The sequence below is a fragment of the Chiloscyllium plagiosum genome, unplaced genomic scaffold, assembly GCF_037043375.1.
Source record: "Chiloscyllium plagiosum isolate Xiang-an unplaced genomic scaffold, Cpla_swu_hap1 HiC_scaffold_13, whole genome shotgun sequence".
In the NCBI taxonomy this organism is placed as follows: Eukaryota; Metazoa; Chordata; class Chondrichthyes; order Orectolobiformes; family Hemiscylliidae; genus Chiloscyllium; species Chiloscyllium plagiosum.
The window spans coordinates 77,778,690-77,796,980 of NW_028270151.1; the positions used below are offsets into that span (position 1 = coordinate 77,778,690).

At 43.6% G+C, this 18,291-nt stretch overlaps 1 protein-coding gene across 3 annotated transcripts in view; it reads left to right on the plus strand.

The window, feature by feature from the left end:
• Window positions 1–1,970: 1,970 nt before the first annotated feature.
• atg16l1 (autophagy related 16 like 1) overlaps window positions 1,971–18,291 on the plus strand; it is a 46,907-nt gene continuing 30,586 nt past the window's right edge. The window contains exons 1-3 of one of the 3 annotated variants that reach the window (XM_043701876.2): window positions 1,971–2,194; window positions 15,196–15,289; window positions 18,010–18,112. In XM_043701876.2, coding sequence (XP_043557811.1) covers window positions 2,095–2,194; window positions 15,196–15,289; window positions 18,010–18,112 — 297 coding nt within the window. In that variant the 5' untranslated portion in view covers window positions 1,971–2,094. Of the gene's footprint in view, window positions 2,195–4,858; window positions 5,096–15,195; window positions 15,290–18,009; window positions 18,113–18,291 lie in introns of those variants that run through there. The other 2 variants (XM_043701879.2, XM_043701880.2) reach the window with 2 other exon arrangements.

The following is an 18,291-nucleotide window of genomic DNA, read 5'->3' on the forward strand; positions in this document are numbered from 1 at the left end:
ATGTATAATATTGTTAATGCTGGATGTGTGCAAATGACTAGTTTTCAGCTCTGCTCATCTTTTATGTTTTTATGTCATTATAGGGAGGAGACATGCTCCTGGTTTCTCAATGCTAAAAGGACTAATTATCAGGAAAACTGAACAGAGAGAACAAATCTGTTTGTTTCTCCTGATAATTATGTTCTTTCAATATTCTCGCAAAATGAGAAAATTGAGAGATGATCTAATAGATAGTCAAAGGTCAGTAGATAACTTTTAAAATGTTTCCACTTGTTGGGGAAATCCAAACTTTGGGATCATAAATTTGAGAGTCACTAAAATCCAATTTGGAATTCAGGAGGAATCTCTACACAGAAAGTGGATAGAATGTGGAATTTGATACCATATGGAGTATTTAAGTCATTTTGCATAGGTGCCTTAAGGAGAATCAAGATAAATGCATTAGGGAGAATGGGGTTTGCCAATATAATTCGATGAAGGAGGCTTGTGTGGAGCATAAACATACGAGAAAAGACTTCTTCTTGGGATCATTGGTTTGTGTGATATGCCACTAATGAAGTGTTGATTCACAGGTGTTGAAAAGCTGGATAAATGTCTGATCAGCAACAGGATTAGAGGTTAGAATGGTAAGTCTGGATAGATATAATCCGATGTATTGAAGATATTGGCTCAGCTATAATGTCAGGCCAAGGGCAGGAATTGGAAGGTCTAGTAAGGTAAATTCAGGAATTACTTTAGTTGACCTTTTGGATTGGAAAACAGTTACATAGAAATATCCCTCAACCAATTGAATTAATTATTGCATAGAGTGTCCTTCAGTTAGGGCAAGTATTGGCTTTTCTTTACTCAGGAGCACAGTATTGTTTGTGAATTTATCATTAAATCATAGATAAGGAGCAAATGAGAATATTCCATAGTGAAAATGCATATTAAGTTTATTTTGTTAGTAATTGTCTTTATTGTTAATGGCTCCTGGTTACCTAAGTATAGTAACCTGACACATCTCCAGTGTAGTGTGAAAGTAAGCCACTTCATGCATTTGATAATTAAGAAAAAGCATTGTTTTTTTGGCTCAGTTGGAAAGTTATGGGTTCAAGCCCAACCTCAGTGACTTGACCTCATCCCCGGAAGAGTGTTACACTGTCCAAGTGAATGTAAATGAATTGAAGAACTTCTATCCACCTAATATTTATCATGTTGCAACTGAGTTCCAGATGAGGCAGCACAGTACTTACTGACAGATCAGGTAAAGAATTTAAGAGCAAATGTTTTGCATAGAGTTGTGGGCAATGTTAAACACTGCCATGGTAGATAGCATTAAAACTAAATACATGTATTTATAGAATGCTTTTCAGGACCACTGAATATCTCAAAACACTTTCTCTCTATTCTTTTCTGAAGTGTAATCACTGTGCTGAAGTTGGAAAACCGTGAATCAATATGCACTCAAAATCTGAGAAATTATATCTTTGCGATCTTGATTGAAGTCTATGTATGGCACACTCAAAAGGAATAATTGCCTTTGAAACGTACTTGTACATAGGAGCTTTTGCATCAATTCAAGGAGGCTAATGGCACTTTGGTCGAAGGTGTCAGCTATGTTGTGGTTCTGTTCGCCGAGCTGGAAGTTTTTGTTGCAAACGTTTCGTCCCCTGTCTAGGCGACATCCTCAGTGCTTGGGAGCCTCCTGCGAAGCGCTTCTTTGATGTTTCCTCCGGTGTTTATAGTGGTCTGTCCCTGCCGCTTCCGGTTGTCAGTTTCAGCTGTCCGCTGTAGTGGTTGGTATATTAGGTCCAGGTCGCAACCTGGTGTTGTATGATTTTTAATTTTATCCACCCCGATCCAGCCAACACGAGCACCTCCACATCTGTGAACAGAGGCAGGGTAAACACTGGGCTGAAGCTGGCGGTGCCTTGATCAAATATGGCAACTGGCGACTTTATCAAACATGGCGGCGCAGCGATGGGGGCATGGCCCAGCCTTCATGTCTGCGCATGTGCAGCTTCAGTAGGCCGCGTGAGTGAGAGGCACCATCGCTGGTCCCGGAGCGGGAGGGGAGAGCGCGGCTTCGGCCAGAGAGAGAGAGAGAGAGAGATGGCAGCGGCAGCGCAGGGCTGGAGGAGAAACATTAGCGAGCAGCTGCGGCTCCGGGACCGGCTGCAGCGTCAGGCCTTCGAGGAGCTGATCCAGGCGTGTGAGTGTGAATGCGGGCCCGGCCTGAGGGGAGGGGAGCGAGGCCCGCACCTGGACCAGGGCCTGAGCACCGACGCCACGGCTGCCTTGGCGGTTCTGAGCATCCCTGGGGTGGGCGGGGTGTCGGTGCTGCAGCTACCTCGAGCCCCGGGCTCCTGTGGGGCCCACAGTATCAGCCACTGGACAAGCAGATGGATGGTGTCCTTGACCCCTGTAGGGCATCCTCCCTCCCTCCCTCTGCAGCACTGTAACCTCCCACCAGATCAATAACTCACCATCCCGTCCTTTCTTTACTTCTCTATCTTTCCTGAAAGCCTGGTGTCCAGGAATATTTAGGACCCAGTCCTGTCTTTTTCTTTCTGAGCCAGGGTCTCTGTAATCATAGTTCTGCCATGCAGGCAGGCCTCAAGCTGGTGTCTGTAATAATCATATCTCACAATCCCTACAGTGTAGAAGCAGGGCATTGGGATCATCGAGTCCACACCGACCCTCCTCCTCCGTCCCTGTAAGGGACATGGCTAACCCAGCTAACCTGCACATCTCTGAACAATTTAGCATGGTCAATCCACCTAACATGTGGGAGGAAACCCACGAGGATAATGTGCAAACTCCACACAGACGGTTGCCCAAGGGTGGAATCAAACCCAGGTCTCTGGCGCTGTGAGGCAGCAGTGCTAATCCCTGAGCCACTAAAGACTCTTTCATCAGTGCCTGAATCCTTCATCTAGTTTCCAGTGCTATGATTCTGAGTGGTTGGGGAAAGTACAGAGAAGCTAATTTGCACTTTGTCACTACTCTTTTTTTTATCCTTCTGTAAGTTAATGAAATACTTCAATCATTCACCTGTAGACCAGATAATATAAAGTGCAGAGTGGAGAGAGTTTCTAAAGTGTGAATTTTGTGGATCAGTATGTTTCTACCTTGTAACAAAGAAGGCGTTACTGGTTCTGGACAATCAGAAAGTACATCGAGTCAGTGGAGGAAAATTTGGGGACAGTGATCATATCATAAAATTTAGGCTAGCTATGGAAAGGACAAGACACAATCAAGATTCAAATATATTTGATTGGAGGAGGGCCAGTCTTGGTGTGCTGAGAACAGGTCACAGCCTGAAACTGAAATTGATGGCTGATTTAAATATGCCTTTCAAAAGTGAACCTGATAGCACTTAAGAGAGAATGTGCTGGAGACCATGCTTACAACTTGGGATAAGGAAACAGCAAAAAGATGTGGAATTAGAACTTCTGTTTGTGTTGGGAGTAAGTACTGATATGGCCTAAATCTTATTTGCCAAATACCCTCCCTCCCCCACTTCACACTTTCACTGCTGAGCCCACCAACTTCCATAATTTTACATGTGCGCACATGCGCTGCTTGAACCTAAACAGGTTGTCGCAGTTGCCCATACACTCTAGCTCTGCGTCCCTTGGCTTATACAATCTGTCCAATGCCTGAATAATGCTCATGTTGTCAATCTTGCATCTCTTTTTACGTCCTTTTGCTTTTCTGTTGTCTGTGAGGATCTTCACCTATATTATAATACTCTGGCCATCTCATCCTAACAATGAGGAGATTAACATTGTCTGGCACTGCACCTTATCATATGGAATCCTTAAGTGCAGAAGTAGGCCATTTGGCCCATCAAGTCCACACCGATCCTCCAAAGAGCATCCCCATCTCGATCCACCCTCCTGTCCTATCCCCGTAACCCTGCATTTCCCATTGGCTAATCCATCTAGCCTGCACATTCCTGGATATTACAGGCCAATCCACCTAGCCTGCATATCTTTGGACTGTGGGAAGAAACCAGAGCACCCAGAGAAAACCCATGCAGATATGGGGAGAATGTGCAAATTCCACACAGACAATTACCCAAGGCTGGATTCGGAACACGCTGTGAGCACTAACCAGAATGCTTTACCAATGGAAATCTCCAATATCCCCCCAAAGTTGTCTTCAACTGGCGACTGAAGTTTGCTAACATATGTGATAAGGCAATCTTTTCTTATTTAAATTCCAAAATTGTATTCTATCAGACCCATAATATGATTTGGAGCAATGACTTAGGTTTGTACTATTAGTAAAAACTGAAACTGTTAGTGGCTTTCTGAGACAGCAGCCATATGTCATTGCTTTTGCACTGTAACCGTAGCAGCCTTGAGTTTAATTCCTGCTAGAACCAATAAACCTCTCTCTGCTTTGTTCATTAGAGTTGAATGGTATTCCTTCCATTAACCAGTACTTTTGATATATTGACCCTATCCATACGCAGACTGTGCAAAACAAATTTTGCTGTGTCATATTCTTCGTCTTCAAAATCTTTATAAAGCTAACTTTATATTATATATGTCTAGGTGAAAGTGAGGATAGCAGATGCTGGCGATCAGAGTCAAAAGGTGCAGTGCAGGTAAAGCACAGCTGGTCAGGTAACATCTGAGGAGCGGGAGAGTCTATGCTTCGAGCACAAACATTTCTGATGAAGAGCTTATGCTCAGAATGTTGACTCTCCTGCTCCTCAGATGCTGCCTGACCGGCTCTGCATGTTCATATATCTCCCTACCCCAGACAGGGACTTGGTCTTACCCTCTAACTCAGCACCGCCTTCCTAACCTGCAATCTTCTTCCTGACCTCTCCGCCCCCACCCCAGTCTGACCTATCACCCGCACCTTGACCTCTTTCCACCTATCGCATTTCCAACGCCCCTCCCCCAAGTCCCTCCTCCCTACCTTTTATCTTAGCCTGCTGGACACATTTTCCTCATTCCTGAAGAAGGGCTTATGCCCGAAACGTCGATCCTCCTGTTCCCTGGATGCTGCCTGACCTGCTGCGCTGTTCCAGCAACACATTTTCAGCTCTGATCTCCAGCATCTGCAGACCTCACTTTCTCCTTACCCTCTAAAGGTGATGTACCTTATGATATTCTACTACACAAAATGCTGATGTGTAAGTGTGAATTTTTGAACATTTCAGACCTTGTGAGATTTTGATCTATGTTTGAATGTAGCAGGTATTGCTCACGAGATGGGTATGGTTGAAGATGGATGTTTCCCCTGGTTTTGGGATCTACAACCATGGGGCATAGTTTCAGAATAAATAGCAAGCTATTTAAGACTGAGATGAGGAAGGTTTTATTCATATAGTGTAATGAATTCTATGGAATTTTCTGCAGTGATGAGAGATATAACGATGGTTTTACAGAGTTTTGAAGGTGGATAATATTACACAGCAAAATTTGTGTTGCACAATCTGGAAACAGATAGGGTCAATAAAATCAAAAGTCATTTTAAGACTGAGATCTGAATATGGTCATGACATGGGGAGCAGGGTGGGTCATTGGTTAGCACTGCTGCCTCACAGTGCCAGGGACCCAGGTTCAATTCCAGCTTCGGGCGACCGTCTGTATGGAGTTTGCATATTCTCCCCATGTCTGTGTGGGTTTCCTCCCACAGTCCAACGATGTGCGGGTCAGGTGAATTGGCCATGCTAAATTGCCCATAGTGTTCGGTACATTAGTCAGAGGGAAATGGGTCTGGGTGGGTTAGTCTTCGGAGGGTCGGTGTGGACTTGTTGGGCCAAAGGGCCTGTTTCCACAATGTAGGGAATCTAATCTAAAACGAAATCAAGGGATATGGCATTGAGGTAAACGATCAGCCATGACTTAGAATGACAGGGTCAAGGGGCTAAATGGCGCCTCTGACTTTTGTTTGGACCTCCAGTGATTCTAGATGACTGTTTGCTCCTTCGTAAATCGCCTATCCTTAAAAACACTGCAGTGTGTTCACTATAATATGCAAATGTTTAATTGAATGTTAGGTAGGTCTGTTGAATTGAGAAGACAAGATGGAGGATGGGAAAAATTTCTGGCTGTAACAGGCTACTCCTTTTTTTTGATGTATTTTAGGTGTTGGAGGTGATTTCCTCAAAATCCAGGAGCAGTTTTATATGCTGTTGCATTGTTTTGGAACTTATAGAGAAAGAAAATGTGAAAACAATTGCGCATTTAAAAGGGAGAGGAACAGACAAAGGTAGAGCATGGTGAGGTCAGTGCAGGAGGGAGAAAGAGAGAGAGTGAGAGAGACAGAGTGAGAAAGAAACCCACACTGCTAACTGACACAGCAGTGAACCTGTGCAGTTACTGCCTTTGTTGTTTAATTCATGTATCGCTGGACATCGGAGTGCATCTGGGAAAATTAAAAAAAACAGTGAAATTCTCAAGTAATCTTGGAAGAACCAGTTTGGGAGAGGTCACAGCACAGACTGATAAGTGAATAGTTTTAAGCATGGCCTTGAGGCCTTGCTGTAAATCTGCAGTAGTGAAAGGAGTGGGTTCTTTCTTAATTATGTTTATTGAGATATGTCTCTTGACTAAACTTAAAAATATAAGCCATAAGTATTAAGTTAGCCTGGAGCAGTGTTTCGTAGAGGAATAAGACGGGACTGTATTCTGGGTCTGTAGACCGAAAGAAGCAAAAATGGTCCTCAGTAGAGTGATATGCTCTTCTTGTCGATGTGGGCGTTTAGGGAGAGTTTGCATGTTACTGAGGATTATATCTGAAATAAATGCCGTTGGTTGCGAATCCTATCAGATTGAATGGAGCGACAGTTAGAGGGAATGAGGAATTTACAAGCCTAAGGGGGTGTGATGGATGGCAGCTAGAGGAAGGGAGAAAAGTTGCAGATACAGTCACATAGGTTAATTCGACGAAAGGTAAGAGAGGTGGGCAGGTAGTGCAGGAATCTTCTGTGGCTATCCTCATTTCAAACAAGTATGCTGTTTTGGAAAACTTAGGGGGTGATGGATTCTCAGAGGAATGGAGCACGAACAGGTATGTTTCTGGTATTGAGACTGGCTCGAATGCAATGAGGGGTTTGTTGGGTTCTAATGGATCAATTGTGTTCGGGGACTCTCTAGTCCGAGGCACAGACAGACGTTTCTGTGGCCAGCAGCGAAAAATCAAAATGGCGTGTTGCTTCCCAGGTGCCAGGATCAAGGATGTCTCAGAGAGGGTGCAGAATGTTCACAAGAGGGAGAGGGCCCAGCAAGAGGTCATTGTACACATCGGAACCAACAACATAGGAAAGGAAAAGGATGAGATTCTGAAGGGAGAATATAGTGTGTTAAGCAGGAATTTAAAAAGGAGGTCCTCGAGAGTAGTAATATCTGGATTACTCCCGGTGCTACGAGCTAGTGAGGGCAGGAATAGGAGGATAGAGCAGATGATGCATGGCTGAGGAGCTGGTGTATGAGAGAAGGATTCACATTTTTAGATAATTGGAATCTCTTCTGGGGTAGAAGTAACCTGTACAAGAAGGACGGATAACACCTGAATTGGAAGGGGACTAATATACGGGCAGGAGATTTGCTAGAGCTGCTCGGGAGGATTTAAACTCGTAAGGTGGAGGGGTGGGACCCAGGGAGATAATGAGGAAAGAGATCAATCTGAGACTGGTACAATTGAGAAAAGAAGCGAGTCGAACAGTCAGGGCAGGCAGGGACAAAGCAGAGAACAAGGTAGGTCTGATAAATTAAATTGCATTTGTTTCAATGCACGAGGCCTAACAGGAAAGGCAGATGAACTCGGCATGGTTAGGAACATGGGACTGGGGTATCATAGCAATTACAGAAATATGGCTCAGGGATGGACAGGACTGGCAGCTTAATGTTTCAGGATACAAATGTTACAGGAAGGACAGAAAGGGAGGCAAGAGAGGAGGGGAGTGGCGTTTTTGATAAGGGGTAGCATTACAGCTATACTGAGGGAGGATATTCCCGGAAATACATCCAGAGAAGTTATTTGGGTTGAACTGAGGAATAAGAAAGGGGTGATCACCTTATTGGGACTGTATTATAGACCCCCTAATAGTCAGAGGGAAATTGAGAAATAAATTTGTAAGGAGATCTCAGTTATCTGTAAGAATAATAGGGTGGTTATGGTAGGGGATTTTAACTTTCCAAACATAGACTGGGACTGGCATAATGTTAAGGGTTTAGATGGAGAAGAATTTAAGTGTGTACAAGAAAATTTTCTAATTCGGTATGTGGACGTACCTATAGGGAGAGGTTGAATAGGCTGGGGCTGTTTTCCCGGAGTGTCAGAGGCTAAGGGGTGACCTTTCGAAGTTTATAAAATCATAAGGGGCGTGGATAAGGTAAATAGACAAGGCATTTTCCCTGGGCTGGGGGAGTCCAGAACTAGAGGGCGTAGGTTTAGGGTGAGAGGGGAAAGATATAAAAGAGAACTAAGGGGCAACATTTTCCTGCAGAGGGTGGTACATATGTTGAATAGGCTGCCAGAGGAAGTTGTGAGGAGAGTACAATTGCAACATTTAAAAGGCATCTGGGTGGGTATATGAATAGGAAGGGTTTGGAGGGATATGGGCCGGGTGCTGGCAGGTGGGACCAGATTGGATTGGGATATCTGGTCGGCATGGATGAGTTGGACTGAAGGTTCTGTTTTCGTGTGTATATCTCTATGACTCTCCGTCGATTCCCATGAGAAATGCACACAAGTGCCATCCAGTAAAAAGACACCTTTCAACCACCCTACTTATTTTGAAATAAAAATGGTAATGCTGGAGCAACTCAGCAAGTCTTGTAGCATCTATGGAGTGCGAAACAGGAGTTAATGTTTCAAGTCCAATGACTTTTATTCTGACCTGAAAGGGAGGAAAATTATGGTTTTTTTAATGCCATTAGCAAAAGGGGAGGAGGAGAAGCAGTTGGAATACATTTGTGAGGGTGTCCATAGCAACAGACAAAGGGAATGCTAATGTTTGTAAAGGAGAGATTGAGATGTAACATGTAAAATTGAAATGTAAAAGGGCATGTGAATAGAAGGTTAAAGTAGAAGAAAAAAGGTCCACACTGGTGAGAACAAAGCAATAAGGCACTGGCAAGATGGGGGTGGGGTGGAGGGGGAGGTTGAGAACACAGGAGCATTCTTGCTCTCAAATAGTTGACTCTGGATCAGTGGTGCTGGAAGAGCACAGCAATTCAGGCAGCATCCGACGAGCTCAGTTGACGTTGAGTGCAATAAAATGTCTGTGTGGTAAATGCGATGCTTATTCTCCAGCCTGTGTTGAGTTTTATTGGAACACTGCAGCAGGCCTGGAATGGAAATGTTAGCATGGAACATGTTGGTTGCTGAAATGACAAGCAGCTGATAAGTCAGTGTCTTTCTTATTATCACTGGTGGTGTTCTACAAAGTGGACACCCAGTCTGAGATTGATCTTGCCATTGTAAAGGAGACTGCATTGTGAGCAGGGAATATAGTAAAATAGCTTGAAGGAGTCTGACCTCGTTAGTGGGTTGAAGGGCTTTTGCCCGAAACGTCGACTCTCCTGCTCCTCGGATGCTGCCTGACCTGCTGTGCTTTTCCAGCGCCACACTCTTGACTCTGATCTCCAGAATCTGCAGTCCTCCCTTTTGCCTTGTTTGTGGGTAAATTCTTGGAGGTGATTATAAAAGATAGGATTTCAGAGAGGCAAAATTTGATTTGGGGTAGTCAGCATGGTTTTGAATGAGGAAAACCGCGTTTAATAAACTTGATATTCTTTTGAGGAAGTTGCCAAAAAGATTGATGGCAACACAAATAGATGTTGTTTACGTGAGACTTTAGTAAAGCCTTTCACAAGGTTCCACATGATAAACTAATTAGTAATGTTTGGTCACATGGGATTCAAGGCGAGCTTGCCAATTGGATGTATGCTTGCATAATGGCAGGAGACACTGTTAGTGGTTTGCGTTTCAGACTTGAGACCTGTCACCAGTGCTGTTCTATAGGGTTGGTTCTGGGTCCTCTTTTGTTTGTCATTTATATAAATGATTTGGATGACAACATAGAAGGTATGGTTAGTAAGTTGTGGTTGACACCAAAATTGGTGGCATAGTAGACAGTAAAGAAGGTTTTCTAAGTTTACAATGGAATCTTAATCAAATGGGTCAATGGGCTGAAAAATGACAGATGAAATTTAATCTGGACATATGTGAGGTGTTGCATGTTGGTACAACAAGCAAGGGTAGGGCTTATACAATTAATGGTAGTGCCTTGGTTAGTATTGTAGAACAGAAGGACCTGGGGTGCAGGTACATAATTCTTTGAAGTTTGCGTCACAGAAAGACAGGGTGGCTAAAAAGGCTTAGGCATGCTTGCCTTCATTGCGGAGTTATTTGAGTATAGGAGTTGGAAAATCATGTTGAGGTTCTACAGGACATTGGTGAAGCTTCTTCTGAGACATTTTTCACTGGAGAGTCAAAGGTTGTGAGGCGACCTTATAGAAGTTTATAAAATAATGAGGGGTATTGATTGAGTTAATGGTAGGATACCTTTTCCCAAGGTTGGGGGAATTCAAGACGAGGGGGCACATTTTTAAGGTGAGAGGGCACATTTTTAAGGTGAGAGGAAAGAGATTTTAAAAAGACACAAGGGGCTAATTATTTTTACACAGAGGGTGGTTCGAGTGTGGAATGAACTTCCTGATGAAGTGGTGGATGGGCACAAATGCAACATTTAAGACATTTGGATAAGTACGTGGATGGGCAAGGTTTGGAGGGATATGGGTCAGGAGCAGGCAGGTGGGGCTAGTTTAGTTTCAAGTTATGGTCGGTGTGGACTAGTTGGATTGATGGTTCTGTTTCTGTACTCTATGACTCATAGTACAAGTAAGCAGCTGCCTCATCTGGAAGATATGTTTGGAGCCTTGGGACAGTGAGGAGGGAAGAGGTAAAAGGGAAAAATGTTGCACCTTCTGTGATTATATGTGAAGGTGCAATGGGGAAGTGAGGAAGTGTTCGGAGTGGATCACGATGTTGCGAAGGGAACAGTCCTTGTGGAATACTGACATTGGAGGGGAGGGAAGGATGGGATTATGATGACGGGTGGTCCATTGAATGTGGCGATTAGCATTGTGGAAATTGAAGGAACATACTCATGCAATCTGTCTCTCTCACTATCTCTTGCACGTACTGCCATACAGTCCTCAGCCACTCTCCTCCATGGCTATTTCCCGTGCTCCTGTCCTCACCCCTTCTCCTCCATCCAGAAAAATGATAAGGCCATCTTTTGCGCACTTTCCAGACCATTAGTCTGTGCATTTTGATTGCCCTCTTCCCATGTCTTGTTGCTTTGCCGACAGCAAAGCTGTCCTGTTTTCCCCCACTCAGACCTCATTTATATACCCACCTTTTTTAACCACCATTAGCCCTCCCTTTGTCTTTTCCTCTGGGCACCCTCACCATCTTTTCTCCTTGTTCCTCCTTCCCCTTTGCCAAAAACATAAAATGTCATCTTCAAGTTCCTCTTGGTTCTAAAGAAGAATCTTTGAACTCAAAAAGATAACCCTGTTTCTCTCTCAGATGCTGCAGAGTTTTTCTAGCTTTTTACTGCCTCCACAGTATTTTGCTTTTATTTGTGTCGCTGGACATCGGAGTGCATCTGGGAAAATTAACAAACAGTGAATTTCACAACTAATCTTGGAGGAACTGGTTTGGGCGAAGTTCACAGCACAGAATCAGATAAGTTAATTGTTGTTTTAAGTCTGTCCAAGAGAAAGGCTGTATTAGTGAGTACAGTGGGTTCTTTCTTGATTATATATTTTTGGAGATAAGTCTCTTGATTAAAGTTAAAATATAAGTCATAGCTATGAATTAAACCTGGTGCAGTGTTTGTAGAGGAATAAGACGGTGTTATTTTCTGGGTCTGTAGATTGTGAAGGAGCAAAAATGGCCTTTGCAGTGATATGTACTTCTTATCAGATGTGGGAGTTTAAAGAGAGTTTAAGGGTTACTGCGGATTATATCTGCCATAAATGTTGTTGGATGTGAACCTTATCAGATAGAGTGGATTGGTTGGAGAAACAGATAGAAGCGATGAGAAATTTGCAACAGCAACAGTATGTGATGGATGGCAGTTATAGGAAGGGGGGAAAGTCTCCGATACAATCACAAAGATGGGTTAATCCCAGGAAGGGTAAGAGAGGTAGGCACCTAGGGCAGGAGTCTATTGTGGATATACCCACTTCAAACAGGTATGCTGTTTTCGAAAATGTCGGGGGTGATGGATTCTTAGGGGAACGTAGCACAAACAGCCAAGTTTCTGGTATTGAGACTGGCTCTAATGCAATGAGGGGTACGTCGGCTTCCAAGAGATCAATTGTATCAGGGGATTCTGTAGTCCGAGGTACAGACAGACGTTTCTGTGGCCAGCAGAGAAAAAGCAGAATGGTGTGTTGTTTCCCTGGTGCCAGGATCAAGGATGTCTCAGAGAGGGTACAGAATGTTCTCTGGGGGAAGAGTGGCCAACAAGAGGTCATTGTCCACATTGGAACCAGCGATATAGGAAGGGAAAAGATTGAGATTCTGAAGGGAGATGACAGAGAGTTAGGCAGAAATTTAAAAATGAGGTCCTCGAGGGTAGTAATATCTGGATTACTCCCAGTGCTACGAGCTAGTGAGGGCAGGAATAGGAGGATAGAACAGATGAATGTATGGCTGAGGAGCTGGTGTATGGGAGAAGGATTCACATTTTTAGATCATTGGAATCTCTTTTGGGGTAGAAGAGACCTGTACAAGAAGGACGGATTGCACCTGAATTGGAAGGGGACTAATATATTGGCAGGGAAATTTGCTAGAACTGCTTGGGAGGATTTAAACTCGTAAGGTGGGGGGGTGGGATCCAGGGAGATAGTGAGGAAAGAGATCGATCTGAGACGGGTACAGTTGAGAACAGAAGTGAATCAAACATTCAGGGCAGGCAGGGACAAGGTAGGACTGAAAAATTAAACTGCATTTATTTCAATGCAATGGGCCTAACCGGGAAGGCAGATGAACTCAGGGCATGGTTAGGAACATGGGACTGGGATATCATAGCAATTACAGAAACATGGCTCAGGGATGGGCAGGACTGGCAGCTTAATGTTCCAGGACAGAAAGGGAGGAAGGGGAGTGGCATTTTTGATAAGGTATAGCACTACAGCTGTGCTGAGGGAGGATATTCCCGGAAATACATCCAGGGAAGTTACTTAGGTGGAACTGAGAAATAAGAAAGGGATGATCACATTATTGGGATTGTATTATAGACCCCCTAATAGTCAGAGGGAAATTGAGAAATAAACTTGTAAGGAGATCTCAGCTATCTGTAAGAATAATAGAGTAGTTATGGGAGGGGATTTTAACTTTCCAAACATCGACTGTGACTGCCATAGTGTTAAAGGTTTAGATGGAGAGGAATTTGTTAAATCTGTACAAGACAATTTTCTGATTCAGTATGTGGATGTACTTACGAGAGAAGGTGCAAAACTTGACCTACTCTTGGGAACTAAGGCAGGGCAGGTGACTGAGGTGTCAGTAGGGGAGCACTTTGGGGCCAGCGACCATAATTCTATTTGTTTTAAAGTAGTGATGAAAAAGGATAGACCGGATCTAAAAGTTGAAGTTCTAAATTGGAGAAAGGTCAGTTTTGACGGTATTAGGCAAGAACTTTCAAAAGCGGATTGGAGGTAAAGGGACGGCTGGAAAATGGGAAGCCTTCAGAAATGAGATAACAAGAATCCAGAGAAAGTATATTCCTGTCAGAGTGAAAGGGAAGGCTGGTAGGTATAGGGAATGCTGGATGGCTAAAGAAATTGAGGGTTTGGTTAAGAAAAAGAAGGAAGCATATGTCAGATATAGACAGGATAGATCGAGTGAATCCTTAGAAGAGTATAAAGGAAGTAGGAGTATATTTAAGAAGGAAATCAGGAGGGCAGAAAGGGGACATGAGATCGTGTTGGCAAATAGAATTAAGGAGAATCCAAAGGGTTTTTACAAATATATTAAGGACAAAAGGGTAACTAGGGAGAGAATAGGGCCCCTCAAAGATCAGCAAGGTGGCCTTTGTGTGGAACCACAGAAAATGGGGGAGATAGTAAATGAATATTTTGCATCAGTATTTACTGTGGAAAAGGATATGGAAGATGTAGACTGTAGGGAAATAGATGGTGACATCTTGCAAAATGTCCAGATTACGGAGGAGGAAGTGCTGGATGTCTTGAAACGTATAAAGGTGGATAAATCCCCAGGACCTGATCAGGTGTACCCGAGAACTCTGTGGGAAGCTAGAGAAGTGATTGCTAGGCCTCTTAGTGAGATATTTGTATCATCGATAGTCACAGGTGAGGTGCCGGAAGACTGGAGGTTGGCAAACGTGGTGCCACTGTTTAAGAAAGGTGGTAAAGACAAGCCAGGGAACTATAGACTGGAGAGCCTGACCTCGGTGGTGGGCACGTTGGAGGGAATCCTGAGGGACAGGATGTACATGTATTTGGAAAGGCAAGGACTGATTAGGGATAGTCAACATGGCTTTGTGCGTGGAAAATCATGTCTCACAAACTTGATTGAGTTTTTTGAAGAAATAACAAAGAAGACTGATGAGGGCAGAGCAGTAGATGTGATCTACATGGACTTCAGTTAGGCGTTCGACAGGTTGAACCGAAGGGTCTGTTTCCATGCTGTACATCTCTATCTCGATAAATTGAGATGAGCTAAAATATGCATCAATTCAAAAATGATATTCTCGCTATGTGCAGTCGCTTGCTCAGTCTGTGCCATTGGTAATTAATGTCCATTCCATTCAGTGTTTCAATCAGCCATTCCCACACATGTAGAAGTGTTGAAAAGATTTCTGTTTGCAGTCTCTAAAACTAACCATCTGAACTGCATGTGGGCAATAAAAATCCAGTTTATGGTGGGACCACTGAGACTGCTTGAGGTGGAAAATTCCTTAGTATCTCGGTGAGCCTATCTTATTTTAATAAGGCTCAACCAAAACTCAATAGCATTCACATTTTTGAATGACACCTCATCGTCAACCTGATTCATTGACTCTCTCTTGCTATTGCTTGACTTACTGAGTGTTTATTGTTTGTTTGTTTTTTTTTATTTTAGAGTTTCCAGCATGTGCTGATTTGGATTTTTGGTTTGTGTGCGTGGGTTTTCACTTCTTTCGATGTTTGGTCCTCACAGACAATAAACTTCTGGAGAAGTCAGACCTGCAGACCGTGCTAGCTGAGAGGTTTCAGGGGGAGAAATATGACCTTCACAACCGCCAAGACATTAGGTACGTAGCATGTGTAAGTGCTCATGCTTTCTGTTTACTGTCCCTCAGACTAACTGCTTGAAACCCCCAAAAGATTGTAGTAGCATATAATATTTGTTATCATCATCCACCAACTCCCTTTGCGGGGAAGTAATATGCTCAGAGAACAGAAGCTTGGCCCATCATGTCTGTTTCAGCTGTTTGAAAGAACTATCCAGCTAGTCTCTGTCCTCTGCTTTTTCCCTGTAGTTACTCAAGGTGTGACGAATCAAAGTGGGGATACTGCTACTAAAGAGCAGTGGGGAACAATGCCAGAAAATAAACTGCTGAAAAATTGTGGATTGAGATGCTGGGCCCTATAGCCATCCCAACAGTTATGCTGTTGAAATCATGGATGGTTGTTCTTGATTTTTTTTCATTTCTTTGTGGCATGACAACGTTACTGACAATGCCAGCATTTACTGACCTTCTGAAGGACATCTTGAAACTCTGCACTCCCTAAGGAAAGGTGCAAACGGGGTTAGAACGGAAGTCGCAGGGATGTGGCCAACTAACAGGCAGAATGATTGTAGTCCGTGGGCAGGGTGCGCTGTGGATTGCATAGAGAAAAGTGCATCTAGTTCCTGTGGCAAATTTTGGAAAGTTAAAAATCAGACAACACCGGGTTTTAGTCCAACACGTTTATTTGGAAGCACTAGCTTTGCAGCACTGCTCCTTCATCAGGTGGTTGTGGAGAATTCTCTTAGTCGGACGTTGGTCGTCTGAGAGTCAGAATATTGTGAGTGTCTTACACAATGCTGTCTTTCGGATGAGATCTTAAATTCAGACCCTGTCCTTTCCCAAATGGATGTGAAAGATTCTGTGATAATGTTTTCAATCAGAGTAGGAGTCTATGTCAATATTAGTGTCTCATTCTCTCATAACAAAAACAAATTTCCACCAATTTAAGCTCACGTAAAACCTTTGCCTGTTTGTATCCAGAATCAAGTCTTATTCAAACATCACGTGTTTGTTCGTTGGCTTTCGATCCATCAGCACTTTGATTTTTAAAACCTGCTGACCTTATTTGTCTTATCACTGTAACCTTTTCTAGTCCAACAACCTTGTGATAATTTTCTTCTCATCTAACCTTGGCCGCTTGTGTAATTATTTTGCTCCACTATTTGAAATTGTTCTGCTTTTCTCTCCTTTTTTAAGATACTCAAAATCTTCCTCTTTGACCAGAGTTTTACTCACCCATCCTAAGATCTGCTCCCTTAGCTCAGTGTCTGAAACACTCCTACGAGGTGCTTTGAGGTTTATTGACCTAAATATTGACACACAATTATCAGTTGTTGGGATTGTACTGAAAATAGACTTAATCATTTTGAAACTTATTCTTAGCTGTTGTTCTATCTACCATCTCCCCCATCCATCATAAACTTTACTCCCCACATTTGATGGTGTCTAATTGCTTCTTCTTTAGTACAGCTGTGTATCCTCATGGGATTTGCTGTACGACGTGTTGCTAAGTGAGAATAAATAGATCTTAGGAAGGTCAAAATGCTCTGATAGAAAATAATTAAACTTTGAGTGAATCTTGTGACTACTTTTCAGTTGGTCATAGACATTGATCAGTGTTGTTAATTATTTCAGTGTAATTTGGTAAGTTTTGAAGTGTGCTGCTTGATTGGCAAAGCTCTGTATTGGGGAGACATGCCGCCTACTTGCGGAACGTTTCAGAGAACACCTCTGGGACACCCGGACCAACCAACCCAACCACCCCGTAGCCCAACACTTTAACTCCCCCTCCCACTCCACCAAGGACATGCAGGACCTTGGACTCCTCCATCACCAGACCATGGCAACACGACGGTTGGAGGAAGAGCGCCTCATCTTCTGCCTGGGAACCCTCCAACCACAAGAGATGAACTCTGATTTCTCCAGTTTCCTCATTTCCCCTCCCCCCACCTTGTCTCAGTCAAATCCCTAGAACTCAGCACCGCCTTCCTAACCTGCAATCATCTTCCTGACCTCTCCGCCCCCACCTCACTCCGGCCTATCACCCTCACCTTGACCTCCCTCCACCTATCGCATTTCCAAAGCCCCTCCCCCAAGTCCCTCCTCCTTACCTTTTATCTTAGCCTGCTGGACACACTTTCCTCATTCCTGAAGAAGGGCTTATGCCCGAAACGTCAATTCTCCTGCTCCTTGGATGCTGCCTCACCTGCTGCGCTTTTCCAGCAACACATTTTCAGCTCTGATCTCCAGCATCTGCAGCCCTCACTTTCTCTCAAAGCTTATATTATGCCATGGATGTCTGTTCTCTGTGACCCAGCTAGATTGTGAGATTGGGGAGTGTTATATTGAGCACTTTTGACCCAACATGGAGCACCACACATCGTTGTCATTCCCTGGTCTTGATTGGAGGAGAAGAAGATATTTCCTGATCCTTATTGTTGAATGGTTAATGCATCTTTGAATGGTGGCAAGGACAGATCAGATTAGACTGAGATTTCCCACTACCAGGGTTCCCTTGGTCAGAGACCTTTATGGCACTTAGTGTTTTTACACTTAGCTGAATAAAAGTCACTTTACTGGAGTGTCTTTGGGAAAAGGGCAAACAGCACGGATGGAAATGATGTCTGAATAAAAGTGGGACATTTAGGTCAGTTGGAAAAAGTTTGCTACAGCGCGAATTATGCTTTTTTTAAAATCCACACTAAAGTTTGTGTTTTCTTGTTGCTGTCTTGGTGCTCCAGTCCAGGCTCTGATGGGGCACGGAATGAGATGGCACACGAAATCGCCCAGATGCGGATTCGTCACCAGGAGGAACTTACGGAACTCCACAAGAAGCGTGGTGAGGTGTGTGTGTGTATGTGTGGAACAAAAAGCTATTTGCCTGTTTTGCTTATTGTCATAGGCCTGAGCCTGAGTTCAAGCCTGCTGCAGCTCTTCTAATTGATTTGTATCATGATGTCTTAAAGACCTTGTAAAGCTCCAAATAGCTGGTAATGGGAGACACTTCCCTGTTTGAATGGTTT